Source organism: Piliocolobus tephrosceles, chromosome 8, assembly GCF_002776525.5.
Source record: "Piliocolobus tephrosceles isolate RC106 chromosome 8, ASM277652v3, whole genome shotgun sequence".
Lineage (NCBI taxonomy): Eukaryota > Metazoa > Chordata > Mammalia > Primates > Cercopithecidae > Piliocolobus > Piliocolobus tephrosceles.
In genome coordinates, this window is record NC_045441.1 from 876,304 (window position 1) to 896,449 (window position 20,146).

Below are 20,146 nucleotides of genomic sequence, written 5' to 3' on the forward strand. Positions count from 1 at the left end.
TCCTTTCCTTTCCTTTCCTTTCCTTTCCTTTCCTTTCCTTTCCTTTCCTTTCTTTTCTTTTTCTTTTTCTTTTTCTTTTTCTTTTTCTTTTGAGGTGGGATCTCACTCTGTTGCCCAGGCTGGTGTGTAGTGGAGTGATCTTGGCTCACTGCAACCTTCGTTTCCTGGTCTCCAGCGATTGTCAACCTCCCGAGTAGCTGGAACTACAGGCATGTGTCACCACGCACGGCTAATTTTTGTATTATTAGTAGAGAAGGTGTTTCACCATAATGGCCAGGCTGGTCTTGAACTCCTGACCTCAAGTGATCTGCCTATCTCGGTCTCCCAAAGTGCTGGGGTTACAGGCGTGAGCCACCACGCCTGGCCTCAAATGTTATGTTTCATATTCATGCTCATGTCTACATTTCGGCACAGGTGACTACATTAGCAAGTTGATGGTAATTCAGCAATTAAGCTAAGTTTGCATAGATGTCTTAGGTGGATTTGTATTCTTTTCAGAAAGCATTTACTCTAAATTATTTTCTACTTTGGAATAAAAAGTTTGTAATTATATTCAAGATATACATACACATAAGCCAAGAATTTCTTAATACTAGGCACAATATTTATTATTGTAACAGAAGGAATAATTGTATACTCTAAACTCCTAAAAATTTTATAGTTTTCTTATGTAACCTGCCTCTGTGGTTCAATTTCTATGACAATATAAAAATAGAAATTTGATGGATGTTTTGCTTTATTTCAAGGAAAATAAGAATGGTTAAGGGAAAGGTTATTTTTTTCTTTAAAGGCAAACACATTTCACAGTATCAATAAAAATTATGAAATACCTGGGAATAAGTTTTATAAGAAATGAGTAGAACCCACATGGAAAGTGTGTAATGCAATATAAAAGAAGATCCTTATATAGGAAACCCAAATGCTATAAAAATTACAGTTCCTTTGCAACCATCATAGAATTTTAGCCTAACATCAGTAGCACTTTTAAGAAACCTAATATCAGTAGCTGATTTTATTTTATTGAGATAGAGTCTCACTCTGTTGCCCAGGTTGGAGTGCAAGTGGCATGATCATGGCTCACTTCAGATTCAGCCTCCTGGGCTCAAGCAATCCTCCTGCCTCAGCCTCTCAAGTAGCTGGGACCACAGGACCCATCACCACACCTGGCTAAGTTCTGTATTTTTTGTACAGATGGGGGTTGCACTATGTTGCCTAGTCTGGTCTCAAACTCCTGGCCTCAAGTGATCTGCCAGTCTTGGCCTCCCAAAGTACTGGGATTACAGGTGCAAGACACCACACCTGGCCTGGATATTTTAATAAAAAATGCCAATGGGATTTTCTGGGGAAGTAACTTGACTGATGAAGTTTTTCTAAAGCTTATCTGGAAATATAAACAGAAGAATACCAATAAAATTTCAAAACATTAAATAAATAGGAATTTATTTTTCTAGAACTTAAGGCATATTAGAATGCTACAATAATTAAGTAACATGTTAATAGTATAAAATTAAACAGTATGCCAGAGGAGCATTTTGATCCAGACCATTGTATTTATAAAACATATATAATCAAGGCCGGGCACGGTGGCTCATGCCTGTAATCACAGCAATTTGGGAGGCTGAGGTGGGCAGATCACCTGAGGTCAGGAGTTCAAGACCAGCCTGACCAATATGGAGAAACCCCATCTCTACTAAAAATACAAAATTAGCCGGTTGTGGTGGTGCGTGCCTATAATCCCAGCTACTCGGGAGGCAGGAGAATCGCTTGAACCCGGGAGGCAGAGGTTGCAGTAAACTGAAATCGTGCCATTGCACTCCAGCCTAAGCAATAAGAATGAAACTCTGTCTCAAAAATAAAAATAAACAAAATAAAAAAGTATATATATATATATATATATTCAAATGAGTTCTCAAACCAATGCTAAAAACAAGTTTTTACAAACAGCATTCAAAATACATCCTCATTAAACATCAAAATGAATTTCAGATACATTGATGAATTAAATATAAAAAAAGGAAACATAAACAAAGGGAGTATTTGAATGATCTCAGACTATACCAGGACAAAGTACAAAAGCATTGAGGAACTTCACCAGAAACAGATCACAGATAAATTTACAAATATTTACAAGTTTTGTATAAAAGAGATAAAATTCTTAATTGCCCATATGCTTAAATAATCCTTACAAGTTAAAAGGCAAGCAACAAACTGGGACAATATTTGCAACGAATCAGACAGTTCGGTCTCTAATAACCTGGAATCTCCTGATGACAGTGGTGGAGACAAAGCTTGCGTCTCCTTGTTTGTGAATGTCATCCCAGGCAGCAGGTGTAAAGGCAGAGGAATGAAGCAGGGAGGAAGGAAGCGCCAGTGCAGGGATCCCTTATCAAGTTGGCAGTCACTGTAAGTGGCTGGAGCTCAATCTTGTTTGGAACCTCTATGGAGTCTTAGGAAATGCTTCTCACAAGTGCCCACCCTACTGGGTGAAAGAGGAAAATATTTATCAGCTCCTGTACTTGGCTGATAAATATGGGCCCCATGGTTATTAGCCTTCATTTCTAATTAGCTCAAGCATTAGTAAGCAGCTAAACCTGCTGACTATGGTGCCAGAGAATCCCCAGGACGGAAGCAAGAAATATGAGGCATGGGTTGAGGCAAAGTGATGCCAGCTGCGCCACCATAAGGCCACTCTGGGCTGCCTGGAAGTGTTGACCACACCAGCAGCTCAAGTAAAAGGTGGAGCCACGAGGATTTTTCTTTCTTTCCTTCTTTTTTTTTTTGGAGGGAGAGGGTCTCACTCTGTCGCCCAAGCTGGACTGCAATAGTGTGATCATAGCTCATTGCAGCCTTGAACTCCTAGGCTCAAGTGATCCTTCTGCATCATCCTCCCTAGTAGCTGGGATCACAGATGGGTGCCACCACAGCTAGCTATTTTATTATTATTATTTTTAGACACAGGGTCTTGCTATGTTACCCAGCCTGATCTTGAACTCCTGGTCTTAAGCAGTCCTCCTGCCTTGGTCTCCCAAAGTGCTGGGGTTACAGGTGTGAGCCACCACTTCCAGACCAAAAGGATTTTTTTTTTTTTTTTTTTGAGACGGAGTCTCGCTCTGTCCCCTAGGCTGGAGTGCAGTGGCCGGATCTCAGCTCACTGCAAGCTCCGCCTCCCAGGTTCACACCATTCTCCTGCCTCAGCCTCCCGAGTAGCTGGGACTACAGGCGCCCACCACCTCGCCCGGCTAGTTTTTTTGTATTTTTTAGTAGAGACGGGGTTTCACCGTGTTAGCCAGGACGGTCTCGATCTCCTGACCTCGTGATCCGCCCGTCTCGGCCTCCCAAAGTGCTGGGATTACAGGCTTGAGCCACCACGCCCGGCCTCAAAAGGATTTTTTAAATGGAATGTAAGAGAACAAAATTGAGTCTATTCCTTGAACCCCTCAGTGTAACTTGTACCGACTATTAAGTCTAATTCATGAAAGAGTTCCTTCTAAGAAGGTAGTCAGCTGTAGTTTCTAACGAGGACTTTATTCAAGAGAGTTAGTGGAACAAGCTGTTTTTCTTACTAGACCAAGTCTCAAGGCTATAATGGGTGTATGTATTTTCTCCTGCCCGTTCTAGGTATGCATGAATCTCAGCCTGCTCCTCAGCTAGTCGAATTTGCTTGGTGCTGGGTGGCCCAGGCCCTCATCTCAGCTTTTAGTTGTCTTGCTTCTGCTGGGCCGTGGATTCTCTAATTGCAGCTGGTCTTGCGAGCACTAAGAGATACCCCAGCGACTTCTCTCCTCCTCACCTCTGCTGTGTGGCACCAGCCCTAATGTCTCAGGGTAGTTAGAGTCATTACCTCCATCAGTGTAGTAATGCCTTTCTTTTTCACCAGCCCACTGGCATGAAGTGCACAAAGTGACTAGGATGTATTAAAGAGTCCAATTCTCTGGGTTCCTTTTTCTTCTATGGGAAATGTTCCCTCACCCGAGAACTCAGGTCTGTAATCCAAAAGAGCCTAAAGTTGGGGGGGAAAAACCAAATAGATGGCTGGAATAGGGACCAATCATATCTTGACCTCAGGTTTAACATTTTTTTTTTTTTTTTTTTGAGACAGGATCTTGCTTTGCTGCCCAGGTTGAAGTACAGTGGCACAGTCACAGTTCATTGCAGCCTCGACCTTCCAGGCTCAGTTCATCCTCCCACCTCAACTTCCTACATAGCTAGGAGTACAGGCACATACCACCATGCCCAGCTAATTCTTTTAATTTTTTTTGTAGACACAGGGTTTCACCATGTTGCCCAGGCTGGTCTCAAATTCCTGGGCTCAAGTGATTGACCCAGCTCGGCCTCCCCAAGTGCTGAGATTACAGGCATAAGCCACCGTGTCCAGCTAACACTACCAGGCGTTGTTCCGAATCCTATTATCCTGTTAGTGTGGCTACTTCCAGGTGATGCAATATCTGCTAGGCCTACCTGATCCCCTGGGGAAAGTGCCTGTTCTCATACCTCCTTCAATAAGTACAGTGAGTCCCTGATCTGCGGCAATGCTGTGCAGGCTGCCATGCGTATAGATTAGGTATTCAAGCTTCCAGATTGTGGTGCTGGCTCAGTCGATGAACAGAGAAGGCACATCCATATCTAGAGGAGATAACTGAGTTTGATTAGGAAGAGTCACTGCATGTTTCCATGATAGAAAGGCCAGATATAAGCAGCCAGTCACAAGTGTCCAGCTTGAAGAATCATGTTGCACTATTGGTTCAGCATCAGTCTCTGCTGTTGCCAGGTTTGGCATCTGGCATTGGCAAAAGCCAGATTAGCTTTGGTGAGGGGGAGTTGTTGCTGTTGGATTCATTCATAGCCTCAGTCCTTGCCAACATGACCGGTTTATGTCTCATTTTATTAGTTGAGAAGAAATCTAAATGACAGCCACAGTTGAGTCATCCTCTTCAATTGATTGATGAGTGCCTTATCTGAAGTGGATGCTCTCTAGTGATATCAAAAATCCACATACGACAGCCACCGCCATTGGGCTTTTACAAATGACTTTCTTGTTTCTGAATTTCCAGTCCTATTTCTCCCAGGCCTCTTTCCCATCAGCCAAGCCATTTGTCATTGCCTATGTGTCTCTTTACATCCATTCCCAGCCCATTTCTTTCTCAAATCTCTCCCCATTCAAAGTTAAGGACCAAAGGTACTACTTGCAGCTCCGTCTGCTTGGAAGACTTCCTTCACCATGCTCCCCTTCGCCATGCACGAGTAAGGCGGTAGTGTCACATCTTCATTTTCCGGATCAAGGCGACCCACGTATAATCCCAGGCCTGAGTGTTTAACTGTTCTATCAGTTGGTGAGGCCTGTGTATAACTGAGAGAGTAGTCTTACTCTTATGGCTACATAGTTCTGTTAATAATTCCCTCATCATGCTTATCTCCAGTTGCATATTTTCTTTCTTTCAAGATAGAGTCTTGCTCTGTTGCTTAGGCTAGAGTGTATAGATGTATATACAAGATATGTATATTTTGTAGAGATGGGATCTCACTATGTTCCCAGTCTGGCATATTTTCTTAATACCTATGGGGTTAGGACTTCAGTTTGTCCTAAGGACATCAGAAGTTGCCCTTCAATGTATGTGGTTCCCTTCTGCAGAAGGCATCATCTTATTCCAGGACCTTACGGATGCGTGCTTGACTCTTCTTTGGGGCTACTAGAGACTCCCCACAACATCCTTATCCACAGCAGATATCTCTGGCAGCATCCCTTATGCTGGGATATGTGGCTTACCGTGAAAGGGTAGCTTGTAGAACTGTTGTCTAACTCTATGGCTGAGTCCTTTCTTCTTCTTTGTCTCCCTAAAAACTGGCAACCTGGGCCAAGATAAAGTCATTGGGATCTGATTTACTGCCTCATTTGAAACAACTGTAAAACTGGACAAAAAATATGAACGGTTCTCAAGACATTGGATATCAGGCAGTGAAAGAATGTGATCGCTGAGAGATGGAAGACAAACAAGGGGAACCCTATGATTGCCCTCTGCTTACTGCCTTGAGGGGATTTCTAGGCTGTGGCGTAGAGAAGGAAAACCCAGGCAGAACCTAGAGGACTTTCTGAGTTGAAGAGAGCTGAGAGTTTGGAAAGATCTAGGCAGTGAGATTTCTAAGGGCGGGGTACCGGATAAGAGAGCACTACGCAGAGAGAGAATGCTGGAGACCTCCAGAGGGTCCCCCTTGAGTGTTTGGCAGAATATTCATCAGCACGTTCATGTGAGAAAACTTACCCCAGGCAAGGGAAAGGACTATCCAAGAAGATTAGAGGCAATAGTTCCCTGTGCTTACACAGGACTCGGTGGAGTGTCTGTTCTCACCAGCCAAACTGTCAAACGTCGTATTCATGAGTTTATCAGATAACCTACACAGAGTTGTCTTGGGTCTTGAGACTGATTAGCCCTAGACCAAATTCTGCTCGGGTTCTGCCTAACAAGTCTTGAAAAGCAAGACCCAACAGGATCCAACTACTGCTCAATATCTTCACAGTATCAGAGAACAAAGTTAATGAATATTTATAGGAATGCAAAAATTTCCAGGACCCAACAAGGGAGAATTCACAGTGGCTAGACTCTAATCAAAGATCATCAAGCATATGCAGATGCAGGAAAGCATGACCCATAACAAGGAGAAAAATCAACTGATTGAAACCAAGCCAGAACTGACACGGTTATTAGAATTAACAGAGAAAGACAGTGAAACAGCTATAACTGTATAGCCTATGATCAACGTAGAGACATGAAAAACACAACAAAGGCAGAAATCAAACTTATAAAGATGAAAACTATCATGTGTGAGATAAACACCGGATGGGGCTATCAGGAGACTTGACATCACAGAAGAAGATATTAATAAAGATATAGCAATAGAACTATCCAAAATAAAAGGCAGATAAAAAAAAAACCCAAACACAATGAAAGGGCCACAAATAAGTTGTGGGAAAGCTTCCGATGGCCTAATAGATGCGTAATTGGAATCCCCAAAGGAGGCAGTGGGAGGAAAAATATTTGAAGAAATAATTTTTTCAAAGTTGCAAATCCCAATTACTGGAGTTACCAGCCAGTGCAGTAAGGCAAGAAAAAGAAGTAAGAGGCATCCAGATTGGAAAGGAAGAAGTAAAACTGAATTTTCAAGTTGCATGATTATTTATATAGAAAATATGTTACATATTTTTAAAAAGCTGCTAATGAGTTTAGCAACATTACAAGATAGAAGATCAACATATAAGAATTATATTTTTGTGTACTAGCAAAAAAATCTGAAAATTATATATTTAAAATTTAAGGTAGGATGGGCATGGTGGTGCACGCCTGTAATCCCAGTTACTTGGGAGGTTGAGGCAGGAGAATCCCTCGAACCCAGGAGGCAGAGGTTGCAGTGAGCCGAGATTGTGCCATTGCCCTCCAGCCTGGGTGACAAGAGCAAAACTCCGTTTCAAGAAGAAGAAAAAAATTTAAGGTAGTAGAAAAACATCTGAAGTAAGGATAAATCTGACAAAGGGTCTGTAAGACCGTTACACTGAAAACTACAAACAATGCTTAGAGAGAGAAGCAAAAGAAGACCTAAATCAATGCACAGATACACTGTGTTTATGTATCTGAAGGCTTAATATTATTAACAGGTCCATTTTTTCCAAACAGTCCCATGGTGATATTCTTTAGTCTCAAGACCCTGAGACAAATTACATGACTAAAATCCTAAAATTCATCACTAAGCTGTGGGGAAGATTTCTCTACATGAGGTTTTTTCTTTTTTCCCAGAGACAGGGTCTCACTTTGTTGCCCAGGCTGGAGTGCAGTGATGCAATGATTCACTCCAACTTCCGCCACCCCAGCTCAAATGATTCCCCCCACCTCAGCTTCCCGAGTAGCTGGGACTACAGGCACATGCCATCACGCCTGGTTAATTTTTGTATGTTTGGTAGAGACAGGGTTTCACCATGTTGCCCAGGCTGGTCTCAAACTCCTGGGCCGAAGCGATCCACCCACCTTGGCCTCCCAAAGTGCTGGGATTACAGATGTGAGCCACCACACTCAGCTTCTACATGCTTTTTGTTTTGTTTTAATCTATTGTGCTCTCTTTGTACTCACCAAGAAGAAGAGGCTATTATATTTAATTGAGAACTCTTTTCTCAGTTGGTTTCCTCATCACCCAGCCTAACTGTGTGTAACTCCCATCTACATCTTCTTGAAAAGGGCTTAATTTCTCTAATTGTCCATCTTGATGTTCAGCTTTCATTTTCCTAACCTTGGTTTATGTCAACTCTCTGCTTCTAGTTAACTCCTCTTGGCTCCTGTCCTCTATGAAGTGCCTAGCTTACAACAGCAAGGACAAAAGGTGCTATCTCATTTAATTTACATCCATAATATTAATGTGGTGTGACCTCATGTTCATATTCTCCCCACAAAGTTGAGTGTTATTTGTATTTATTTCTGGCTTCGGTTTGACTGCTTTTTGGAACTCTGTATGGTCACAACAGATATGAATGTTTATGGAGAATCTCTGAGGCAGAATTAGCGTTAGGGTTTTTAAGGTTCTCACTGGAAATGATTTGGATTTAGATAATTATTGGTTCTTTGTTTAGGGATCATTGTGGAAGCTAAGTGAAGACCTTTAGCCAGAATTGACCAAACTACTCTGTAACATAATTCATTGTTGACAAATACTCCCAAGTGAGACAAGTGGAAGCTTTTAAAATTTACGTTTTTAATTTGTTCATGCTTATAATGCTTAATAGAGTGGTTTAGGTCCTTTTTCCATTGTGCGTTGGAATGGATTTTTTTTTTTTTTTGTATTATGCAGAAACTAACATTTGCCTTCATACTTTAATCCTTGATATAATGGTCCCCAACTTTTATGTTCATAGAGAACCTGGCATTATAAAGAATTAAGTCAACAGACATGCAATAAAAGATTTTTATCCCTAAGCAAAGTAAATGTCCTCTTTCTTGAAGGTTTTCTGAAATTCCTTTTTTACTGACTTGAGAGAGCAATTAATCCTCACAGTAGATTTGACAGACGGTTCTAGTCATCTGTTCGTGCTTTACTAAATATGGATTGCACATTTTCTGCCCCTGATTTAATAAGGAAAAGTGGGAATGAATGAAGAATGAATGATCCCCAAAGCATTGTGTATGTTAGAGAAAATCATATAAACGGGAATCCCAGAGGAGTCATCTTGGGAACATTTCAACATTAATTCTTTAGTCTTTGGATTGGCTTTCATAACTATTAATGAAGATAAAGTTTAAATGTAGTCATTCATGGTATGACATCAATAAAAAGGTTGTGGAAGATTAGCATCTAATTGATATCAGGAGAGCTTATATTCGTCAGATTTATATTCCCGAAACAAGTGCTGCAAATTCCTTAGACCCTTCCACACAGGGACCTGTTTATTGCCCTTCTCAATTTAATATGAATTTTGAAATAAAATACACATTAAATAACTTTTACAAATATTGTGTTCCCTTTGTATAGCTTCCATTGTTACCGTACTGTTTAATTTAACTTCATATTGATTACTTCAATTCTTTTGAAAGAACTAATAAAAACATAACCTCAGCTTGCCTGATGCCTAGGGCCTATTAGTGAGCCATATACACCACCAGAGTCACATATATATCTCTTTCTTAACAAATTTCAGTCTGAATTTTCCTTGTGTTTTTCTTCTTCTGTGATAGCTTGTTACGGTACAGTCTGGGTTTTTCATTTCATTGTGTTGCTTCAGGAGAAAACCTGGTGTAGACTCATCCCACTTTGGATTTTTTTTAATTTTACCTAGAAAATTTATAAAAATAAAATTGAAAACAATTATTTATCATGCCATTCCAAAAAAAAGAGAATTGATGTATTTCCAAGAAGGACATAAATGGCTTACAGTTATTTTTACCTTAACCTTTTTTTTTTTTTTTTACTTTAAGAATAAGAATAGGCTTTGGTCCAGGGTATAAAAGCTTATTATAGAACTTGGTTGCTTATTTTCATGCAAAATAGATATTTTCATACCAGCATAAAAATTACAGTTGTGGAGAATAGTCTTATCTAAAGTGACATAAAATGGATATTGACAGTCCCCCCACCATTGAGAAAGAAAAATCTTACAACTAATTTTATTGAATATGCACATTTTTTCTTAGGAATCAAATGAGGTTCCCTGACCACCTAGGGGAAGTGTAAATGTTCTCATCTGCGCTGAGGCTGTGGTTTTGGCCTGTGACAGTTAGACTCAGTCATAGCATCTGGCGGTGCTTGGAAAGGACCGCTGAACAGTAACTAAAGTAGTTTTTGTCAGATGTTTCCTAAAATTTTAGTGACTCATACTCAAGGGAACTTCTTATAACAGGTAAATGTGTCCCAGTTTGAGGGGATTCTTTATCTTCCAGTGATTTTTGGTGGTTTACCAGGAAGCCATTTTTTGTTTGTTTGTTTTTTTCAGAAAAAAAGAAATGATTCTATGAGGTATTATTTAGGTTTTGCTATGACCTTGGTGAGCACCTAGTAACTTTAGAATATATTTCAGCCAAAATTATTTTGGCTATGTTCTAGGGTGTGGAATTTTGAAGGGTTCTAAAGCCACAGAAACCAACTTTCTCTTGTGTGAGCTGTTGCGTGGATATTGGGGTGCCCTTAGAATCAGTCACTGGGCAACCTGGAGATTGGGCAGGAACAGAGTGAGCCACAGTCACTCCAGAACCGGTCCCATGAGGGTCCTGCTGCCGGCCCCTCCGAACATTGGCCATCACTGCTTGAGCCACTGCCCCAGTTGGCACTGGACACTCCACTACTCCCCTGGACTAGGGCTCCCCTGTGCCCCCGCCACTGCTGCCACTGCTGCTGTCAGATAAGTTCTCCTTTAGCCCTCTTCCTGGGCATTACCAGCCCCAGATTTATAAAATCCAGAGCCTTTGGGAGGCTGAGATGGGCGGATCCCGAGGTCAGGAGATCGAGACCATCCTGGCTAACACGGTGAAACCCCGTCTCTACTAAAAACTACAAAAAACTAGCCGGGCGAGGTGGCGGGCGCCTGTAGTCCCAGCTACTCGGGAGGCTGAGGCAGGAGAATGGCGTAAACCCGGGAGGCGGAGCTTGCAGTGAGCTGAGATCCGGCCACTGCACTCCAGCCTGGGCGACAGAGCGAGACTCTGTCTCAAAAAGAAAAAAAACAAAAAAAAGAAAAGCACCAAATTAAACCCCAAAGCAAGTGTGTCTAATTGGCCATGCTGTGTCTCAGACCTGGTACCTGTAGAGGCAGTGGTCTGGGAATCTCCAGGTGTGGTCCTTTCAGCCTTTAATTGAGGTAAGCCCCATCTCCACAAAAGCTCATAGGGTGGAGAATTCTCCAAATACAGGGAAGTGGTTCAGCTCCTAGGTAGACTGAACATGTCAGATGTCTAGTCCAAGCAGTTGTTCCTGGGCTGAGATGGACCTGATGCTGCTTCCTAAAGAAATTCTAGGGTTGTTCCAGTGCTCCACTCAGAGATGCAGGTCACAACTGAGGCTTTCTCCTATTAGCAGAAATGGACATGTAAGGCCTTGGTTTTTGTTTGGATTTTGTGTTTTATTTTCTTTGCCATTCCTGATGATGAACTTGCCCTGGAAAACACTGTGTTCGCTGGGTAGAATTCTGCCTTGATAGAGTGAATGCAAACATTCCCTGCTGTGTTGATTTGAAACAGGAACAGGCATTTTCTATATTTTAGTGGCATATGGTGCTAAGATTTTTTCATACTTTCTTGTAAAGAGCCAGGAAACTTTGCCTGCTTAAAAATGTGTGTTTATAAACAATAGACTTACAATGAATATTCCCATCTGTTAGGTGAACATAATTTGTGTAGGAATTCCCATAATAGTGGAGGACTTTGCAACTTTTTTCATATTTTTTTCCCTGGTGAGACATTAGACTAAAGAGGTGGTACAAAACAGCATATGCTTAATATTCAATTTTGTCTCTATTTCTCCCTGTTGTTTGAAAGCAGTTCTATTTTTGTGCATTAGTACATAAGATTACTGTAGAAATTCATAAGAATTTAAGACCTATTTAGGTACTGAAAAACAGGAAAAAGTAGAATGAGCAATCATATAAATATGGTTGTGTTGCAATGATAAAACTGTCTTTGTAGTGTTTCAAATACCTACTGCAATGACTTGTGCTATTTCTTTCCAAAAACTTCTCTTGACTTTGTTTTAAGCTAATCTCAAAAATCCCCTCTATTATAATCATAGCGTGTAATAATCAAAGCTGCACATACTCCTGGTCTGGATTTGTAATTTAAGTGAATGGCCTTGGCTCTTTATCACTGTGATTGTATTCACTAATTAATTTTGTTTTAGATGAACCATTCTACATAAAAGAATAAAATTTTTGAGATTAAAACTCAGCAATATTTTTTCTCTTCACAACAGATTTTATTAATCCTCCCCTAGGAATTCAAGAAGATTATCAGAGGGGAAAACATAGTTTGATTAATTTTTGCTTAATCTTGAATTACCTGTGTTATCCAAATGTTTTAGTCACTTAAAATTATGCCTATCAGTTCCTTTTTCAGGTTGCCTAATTGTACATACTTGAATAAAAACATGAGCAATTTGTTGAATGTAAGTGATTCAAGGTATGCTTGGGAACTGAGCAAATACAGCATAGCACACACTTTGTCTTTTACTTGATTTTGAAAATGTTTCTCTGGTTATGCTTTGTAAAAGGAAATACCTTTAAATTGTAAACAGGTATTACTGGAACATCATTCTTGGGGGGTAAAGTATACCATCATTCTGTTTCTTCTTCCCTTTTTGGAAAGTAGTCTATTCCTATTTGAGCTCCTTTTCTTTTCTTTTTCTTTTTCTTTTTTTTTTTTGAGACAGGATCTGGCTTTGTCACCCAGGCACGATTTTGGCTCACTGCAACCTCCGCCTCCCAGGCTCAGGTGATCTTCCCACCTCAGCCTCCAAGGAGCTGGGATTATAGGCTCACACCACCACACCTGGCTAATTTCTGTATTTTTTTTGTAGAGACAGAGTTCCGCCATATTGCCCAGGCTGGTTCCTTTTCTTTCTTTTGATAGATGCCTTCCCATATGTGAAAAGCATCTAAGCCTCACGTCTTACTCTTTTGTTTTTTGATCAAATATGATGTACCTTATTCAACCGCAATGTGCGTACCTTCACTTTTATTTTTTAATATGATCATCAGTAGAAAAAGCTGTACGTATCCAATGTATACAACTTGATGAGTTGGGAGATAATTATATGCCCTTGAAACTTTCACCACCATATATGGCGTAAATCTCTCCACCTCCAGAAGTTCATTCTTATTTTGTGTGATAAAAACACCTAAGACTTACCGCCTTAGTAAACTTTACGTAATACAGTATGATTCCTATAGACGCTATGCTGTACAGTAGCTCTGTAGGACTCACTCATCTAGTATAGCTGAAACTTCCTGCCCCTGCATTCTTCCCCATTTCCCCTCCCTTGTCCCCCCGAGTGGCCACCATTTCACTCTCTGCTTCTATGAACTTGACTATTTTAGATTCCTCTTATAAGAGTATAAGAGTATCAGGTAGGATTTGTCCTTCTGTGTCTGGTTTACTTCACATAGATGAACCTAAAGGATATCATGCTATGTAGCAAATGCCAGGATTTCTTTCTTTTTAAGGCTGAATAATATTCCATTGCATGTATACACCGTATTTGCTTTCTCCATTCCCCAGCAGACACCTGGGTTGTTTCCATGTCTTGGCTAATTGTGGATAACGCTGCAGTAGATGTGGGAGTGCAGACATCTGAGATCCTTATTTCAGTTCTTGGGAAATATACCCAGAAGTGGGATTTGGGGGTCATGTGGTCATTGTATGTGTAATGTTGTAAGAGACCTGTATACTATTTTCCATAATGGCTACACCAACTTTCGTTCCCATGTATAGTAGTTCCTTTTTCTCCCCGTCGTCAGCAACATTTATTTTTCATTTTTTGGTAGTAGCCATCCTAACAGGAGTACAAAGACATCTATCTCAGTGTGGTTTGGGTTTGCATTTCCCTGATGATTAGGGACATTGAGCCCTTTTTCGTATACCTGTTGACCATTCGTGTGGCTTTGGAGAAATGTCTGTCTAGTATCTTTGCTGTTATTAAAATTAAGGGGTTTTTTGGCCGGGCGCGGTGGCTTAAGCCTGTAATCCCAGCACTTTGGGAGGCCGAGACGGGCGGATCACGAGGTCAGGAGATCGAGACCATCCTGGCTAACCCGGTGAAACCCCGTCTCTAGTAAAAAATACAAAAAACTAGCCGGGCGACGTGGCGGGCGCCTGTAGTCCCAGCTACTCTGGAGGCTGAGGCAGGAGAATGGCGTAAACCCGGGAGGCGGAGCTTGCAGTGAGCTGAGATCCGGCCACTGCACTCCAGCCTGGGCGACAGAGCGAGACTCCGTCTCAAAAAACAAAACAAAAAAAAAAATTAAGGGGTTTTTTTAAAGCTATTTTTTTCATGATGTAGAGAGAGAGAGAGAGAGAGAGTGTGTGTGTGTGTGTGTGTGTGTTTTGAGACAGGGTCTTGCTCTGTCGCCCAGACTGGAGTGCAGTGGTGCAACCTCAGCTCACTGCAACGTCTGCCTCCCGGGTTCAAGTGATTCTCCTGTTTCAGCCCCCCAGGTAGCTGGGATTATAGGCGTGTGCCACCACACTGGCTAATTTTTGTGCTTTTAGTACAGACTGGGTTTCACCATGTTGGCTAAGCTGGTTTCAAACTCCTGACCTCAAGTGATCTGCCTGCCTCAGCCTCTGGGATTACAGGCAAAAGCCACCACGCCCGACCTCTCATGTATTTTGGATATTAACTCTTTCTTGGCTGTGTAGTTTGCTCACACCTTACTCTTAATTTGTCTGTGAACCGAGAACTCAATTACTGTACCATCTTGGGCAGCTTAGAAGGGGTGGGCTCCGGAGTTGTAAGACTCATTTCAAGTGGCTGTGGGTTACCTATCTTTACTTGCTGGTGGATTTTAAAACATCCTAATTCACAAAATCAGCAGTAAACCTAAAGCAAGGCTTTTATAGAAACTCTATCTTTTAATTATTTTTTTTCCTCTGAAATTATACTAAAAAGTGTAGACAGGCACGGATTTGAAGGATGATTACTTACAGTTGCAGAAGTGGACAATACATATGAAATGACTTTCTAACCTCTGAAAAAGTTTTTAAAGTTAATATCAGGGCATACATGGAGAAGTCAGGAAAGGAAGTGAATACGTTATGCTCAGAGACGTACACGTTGGTGACTGGAGAGAGACGCCTGATGGCATCGCTTTCTCTGCCCTGACGAGTTCTACATCTCATCCTGAAAGTGTTCTTTGCCCCTTTGTGTGAAGTGACACGAGACATCATGTTCAGACTGTTGCCAGTCCTAGAAATAATCTTTGGAAATTCTGACGTTCTACAGAGAGAGAATTATAAATGATTTTTGATTGAGAGGGCTAGTTTAAATGCAGTGACTTTTAATGATTTAACCTTTCTCATTCAGCCAGTTGTGAGTTATATCCCCTGTGTGCATGGCGCTGTGCTAGCTACCACAGTTACAATGATGAATAAGACAGAAGTAGATCCTAGCTTTGGGTGATATTTATAGCCCAGTTGGCGAGACAGGTATCAGGGCAGTCATCTCAGAAATAAACAGTAGTTCTAGTTAGTGTCATGGTTAGGGAAAGATTGCACAGATATTAGGTTACCAAAAATTAAATATTCGTTGAGCATAGACTAGATGAGATGCCAGTGCTGTCTGATAAAATAGCACCTGATGGTTAGATATAACTGTTGAACACTGGATGTAAGCATTAACACTTCTTTTTGCTATTCAACAGGTATATTATTCCATCTTTGCAGAAGCTCGATGCTGGGTTTTACCGCTGCGTGGTGCGAAACAGAATGGGAGCACTCCTGCAAAGAAAATCAGAAGTTCAAGTCGCATGTATGTGTCCAGTACGGAGATGTCCAAATGTGACAGAATGGAGTGTCGCTGGGGAGTAAATCAGAATCACTTTTCACCATTGTAGGAACTAAGATTTTATCTTTGGTCCTATTTCGGGTAGAATAATTGCTCAACTCAGTGAGAGATAAATAAGCAGGCAGTGTGGCTGGCCAGGCGAGGGGCTGATGAGGCAAAGGCCACTTTTCTTCATTTGAAAAGACTCAGGATCCTACAAGGCCGTGGAGAGGATGAAAAAGTAAATGGGATGCCTTCTGTCTGATGAATCAGCTGCTCTTAGCTTGCACTATGTTTGGATTCAAAATGTTACTAAAGTATAAAGTTCAGCCCATTTAGGTCAAAGTTCGTTCATTGTCAGTCCTTTCCAGTGACGATTTGTTTAGAAATCTTTATGCCGCACCACAAAAAGCACATGGATAGTGAGCGTCCCCGATGGTATTCATGTGATACAGTGATTTATTAATTCTTTATTCAGCAGAACCTTTTTGGAGAATGAAACTTTTAAAAGTAAACAAAGGAGACATCAAGAATGCAGGAAGCTTAAATTTTCATGCAGTCTCGAGGAGAAACAGGAGAGCGAACTTGGCCTATGCAAAGTGTTTAGTCCTTTTTCTGATTCAGAATCTCTGAAGAGTAAAAATGGACTGCCTGCTTTATCTTATATACATATGTGTATATAAAATAGAGATATAACATATATAATAATTATATGTCATATATATGTGATATATGTAATATATATATAAATAAATATATATTTGAGACAGGGTCTATCTCTCATCTCTCAGGCTGGAGTGCAGTGGCACAAACATAGCTCACTGCAAGCTTGAACTGGGCTCAAGTGATCCTCCCTCCTCAGCCTCCCGAGTAGCTAGGACTGCAGGTGTGTGCCACCATGCCTGGCTAATCTGGCTAATTTCTTTTGTTTTTGGTAGGGGAGGGATCTCACTGCATTGCCCAGATTGGTCTCTAATGCCTGGCTTCAAGTGATTCTCCTGCTCCAGCCTCCCAAAGTGCTGGGCTTACAGGAGTGAGCCTGGCTTGTTTTATTATATTTATTATATCTTGAATGTACTACCAAAATTTCTCTTTGTTTAAAAGTAAGCAAAACAATGTTGTAAGATGTTAGATTACATTTTAATATATCATTATAAACTCTAGAGAACAAAAGAACTCCTGAGTTGGGCTGTACTTTTTGGTGATGACAGAATTTCCTCATTTGTCATTTTAACCCCAGTTAAGGGTTGTAGCTTTCAGTGTGAGTAGGTGAAATAAAATAATATCTAGTTATTCTATCATAAGCCTAATGGCTGGGTAAAGTGGTGATGCTACACATGTTTGCTTTTTAAAATCACTAGGAAGGCTTAAGTTTTTCTAAATTGTGATGTCAAAGAATGTTGCAGAATAATTGAGAACTTTTATTCAATTGAATGATTGAAAATGTAATTATCAGGGTGAAGATCAATACCTCAATTATGTTTTAAGAAGAGCTTCAAAATTATTATATTAAATTCTGTCTTATAAAATTGAATTTTGCTTAATTATGTTTTAGTTTCTATTCTGTATCTCTAGCTCTTAGATTTTTTTTTTTTTTCTTTTCTGAGACGGAGTCTGCCTCTGTTGCCCAGAGTGGAGTGCAGTGGCGCAATCTTGGCTCACCGCAACCTCCGCCTCCCGAGTTTAAGTGATTCTCCTGCTTCAGCCTCCTGAGCAGCTGGGATTACAGGCGCCCACCACCACACCCAGCTGATTTTTGTATTTTTAGTAGAGACGGGGTTTCACCATGTTGGCCAGAGTGGTCTCGAACTCCTGACCTCAGGTGATCCGCCCGCCTCGGCCTCCCAAAGTGTTGGGATTACAGATGACAGTCACTGCTCTGCCTTTAGATTCTTTTTTTAAATCTTTCTTTTCTCCTTTGCTTTGATAACAAATTTCATTTTCTTTTAAAATAACTATGAATATTTCTCTAATCTGTTTTGTTGGTTTGTTTCATCTTTTCCCTCAAATATTAGATACTGTCACATAGAAAATGTCTTTCGACTCCAGAAGACATTGATAATAGAGCACTTCCATGGAATATTTCAACCTTATTTACATTTAAATAAAAATACACTATTTTGCCTTATCTATTTGTATATTTTTATTTGCATCTGACCATCATATGGAATTTTATTCAAAAATTTCAAATGTTACTAATTTTAAAATTAGCCATTTATACGTACATTCTAATAGCTGTGTTTTGTCCTGTGACTCCATTTTGTAAACGTTTTTTACCAGTAGAACAAATACTGGAACAAAGGCTAGTTGTCCCAAATTAAGTCAACAGTATGGGAGTGGGAGAATGCTGTATAGACTCTTCAGTGGTTAGGAAGTATTGCTCCCAAAAGATCCGTGCAGGAGACTGTGACCTCACAAATGAAGGGAACAAACTGAAGAGAGCAAGGTCCGGTGCCCCGCTGGAACGAGTTTGAAAGATTTACGAGCTAGGAGACATCTGGATGCATTTTCTGACAGTTTCTGAGAAAACTGCTCCATGTGGTTCTAGGATGGCTTCAGCACTTCATTTTCAGTATCAGACAGTTGCAGACATTCCCTTGTGTTGTCAGGTAGAGCAGACACCACAAGGCTTTGCTGACGAACGCGCAGCGTGGGTGCTTCGGAGGCGCATGGTTTGGCTTGTCCAGTGCTTCACTCACAGGCAGATCCGCGTGGGTCAGCGCTGCCGTGCAGTCTCGCTCGTCCCGGTGTAACGTGGCAGCATCAGTGACATCACTGTAACACGTACCTGTTTCCATCTGTGACCCCTTCCTTCCCCCAAAAATGTTTTCTAGAACTTGAAAGCGCTTCTTTTTCTCTGCAGATATGGGAAGTTTCACGGATACAGACCAGAGGAAAACAGTTCCTCAAGGACGTGCGGCAATTCTAAACCTGCTGCCCATCACCAGCTACCCCAGACCTCAAGTGACTTGGTTTAGAGAAGGGCACAAGATTATTCCAAGCAACAGAATGTGAGTTGCTCCAAACATTAAAGCTTCAAATACAATTTTAATGTCATTTGCTGGCACCGTCTACACAGTAAGTGTACCAATTAAGGTTACCAATGATTTGAAAAGAGCAAACTAGTCTAGGGGTCTTATCCTAATCTTTAGCAAACAGCTGTTTTAGGACTGGCTTGCATATTTTTAAGCATTTTAAGCAAATAACCTTGTAATATTATTCTTTTTTTCTTTTGTTTTGTTTTGTTTTGAGACTGAGTCTTCCTCTGTCATCCAGGCTGGAGTGCAGTGGCACCATCTTGGCTCACTGCAAGCTCCGCCTCCCGGGTTCACACCTTTCTCCTGCCTCAGCCTCCCGAGTAGCTGGGACTACAGGCACCTGCCGCAGCGCCTGGCTAATTTTTTGTATTTTTTAGTAGAGACGGGGTTTCACCATATTAGCCAGGATGGTCTCGATCTCCTGACCTCGTAATCTGCCCGCCTCGGCCTCCCAAAGTGCTGGGATTACAGGCATGAGCCACCGTGCCCGGCCAGTATTATTCTTCAGAATGTTGCGTGCCCTAAAACTAAAGCACCCTTACCCAACTTTGCAGTCAATTTTTTTTGTTTGTTTGAATGTACTTTTTAAGATGCCATTGTCATCCCTGAGTTGGGTTTGGCTCCTAGTACTAATTTAATGAGTGCTGGTATTTACTTATAGAGCTGTGGGTTTTTTTTCCCCCTCCTTTTATTGAGCCGTGTTTGATACTACTTTCTCTGACGATAAAACAGTAATTGCTGCTTATTTCTCTTTATCCTTTTGTCCTACCATGACAGTTTTATTTCTCTTCATCTAATTAGTGGTTCACCCATCTATTGCAGAATAGTTGCTTTGTGATTAGTTAAGCATTATTTCAAGGTGTTCTTGCCTATCTCACATTCAAGATATTTATCTAATGCCAGACAGGTTTTCTTCACTTGGAGCTTTAGGTGATTAAAAAGAACACTTAGTATATATTTCATAACTGGACATTTTACAACCATATTAAAGACAGTATTCCAAACATAAAGGTTTCAAGGCTGAACATTTCCAGAAGAATCATGAAATGCCGTAAGCATAGGCCAGAAGTCAGATATTTATGCCGTCCAGTGGTTGCACTCAGATAAAAATT

General features: G+C 40.9%; 1 protein-coding gene across 1 annotated transcript in view; it reads left to right on the forward strand.

Moving 5' to 3' along the window:
- SDK1 (sidekick cell adhesion molecule 1) overlaps nt 1-20,146 on the forward strand; it is a 985,027-nt gene that overhangs the window by 333,212 nt on the left and 631,669 nt on the right. The window contains exons 5-6 of the mRNA XM_026449463.2: nt 15,875-15,981; nt 18,860-19,007. Coding sequence (XP_026305248.2) covers nt 15,875-15,981; nt 18,860-19,007 — 255 coding nt within the window. The remainder of the gene's footprint in view (nt 1-15,874; nt 15,982-18,859; nt 19,008-20,146) is intronic.